At 44.4% G+C, this 471-nt stretch overlaps 1 protein-coding gene across 1 annotated transcript in view; it reads left to right on the forward strand.

Annotated features, from left to right (window-relative positions):
* The window catches only part of LOC106726023 (complement C3 alpha chain-like), a gene marked incomplete at its 3' end in the record, with an annotated part of 9,248 nt that extends 9,118 nt beyond the window's left edge, over positions 1 to 130 (forward strand). The window contains exon 8 of the mRNA XM_014539357.1: positions 79 to 130. Within this exon, the coding sequence (XP_014394843.1) occupies positions 79 to 130 (52 nt within the window). The remainder of the gene's footprint in view (positions 1 to 78) is intronic.
* Positions 131 to 471: the final 341 nt, after the last annotated feature.

The raw sequence follows: 471 nt of genomic DNA on the forward strand, positions 1-471 counted from the left end.
CCCCACTGCCATTCTAGTGTCTGCCCTGCTCCTGAATCAGGACCCAGCCCTCCATCCTTCTGTCTTCTATGTTTCTAGTGAAGAAGCCTCAGGACGCCAAGAGCACCATGTTACTCAACATCTGTACCAGGTAAGACATGGGTCACTGGGGTTCATCTCGCTCATCCCTCTGTCTCTAGCAAGACTTCCTGTAAATAATATCCGAGGTACCTACTATTCTCTGAGAATGTTTTGTGTGCTTAGTACTGTGCTGAGCACCCTCCAGGAGGTAGACAGCACGGCATGGTGGTGTGAGACTAGCCATGACCACATAAGCTGAGACTGTGAAAAGTGATGTTGATAATCAAAAAGGAGGATTACAACTGTTACAGGAATTTTCCATTATTCTTATTTTTAAATTTTTATTTCTTTCAGAGAGGAAAGGAGAGGGGGAGAGATAGAAACATCAATGATGAGAATCATTGATTGGCT

This window comes from Myotis brandtii, unplaced genomic scaffold (assembly GCF_000412655.1).
Source record: "Myotis brandtii unplaced genomic scaffold, ASM41265v1 scaffold21450, whole genome shotgun sequence".
Lineage (NCBI taxonomy): Eukaryota > Metazoa > Chordata > Mammalia > Chiroptera > Vespertilionidae > Myotis > Myotis brandtii.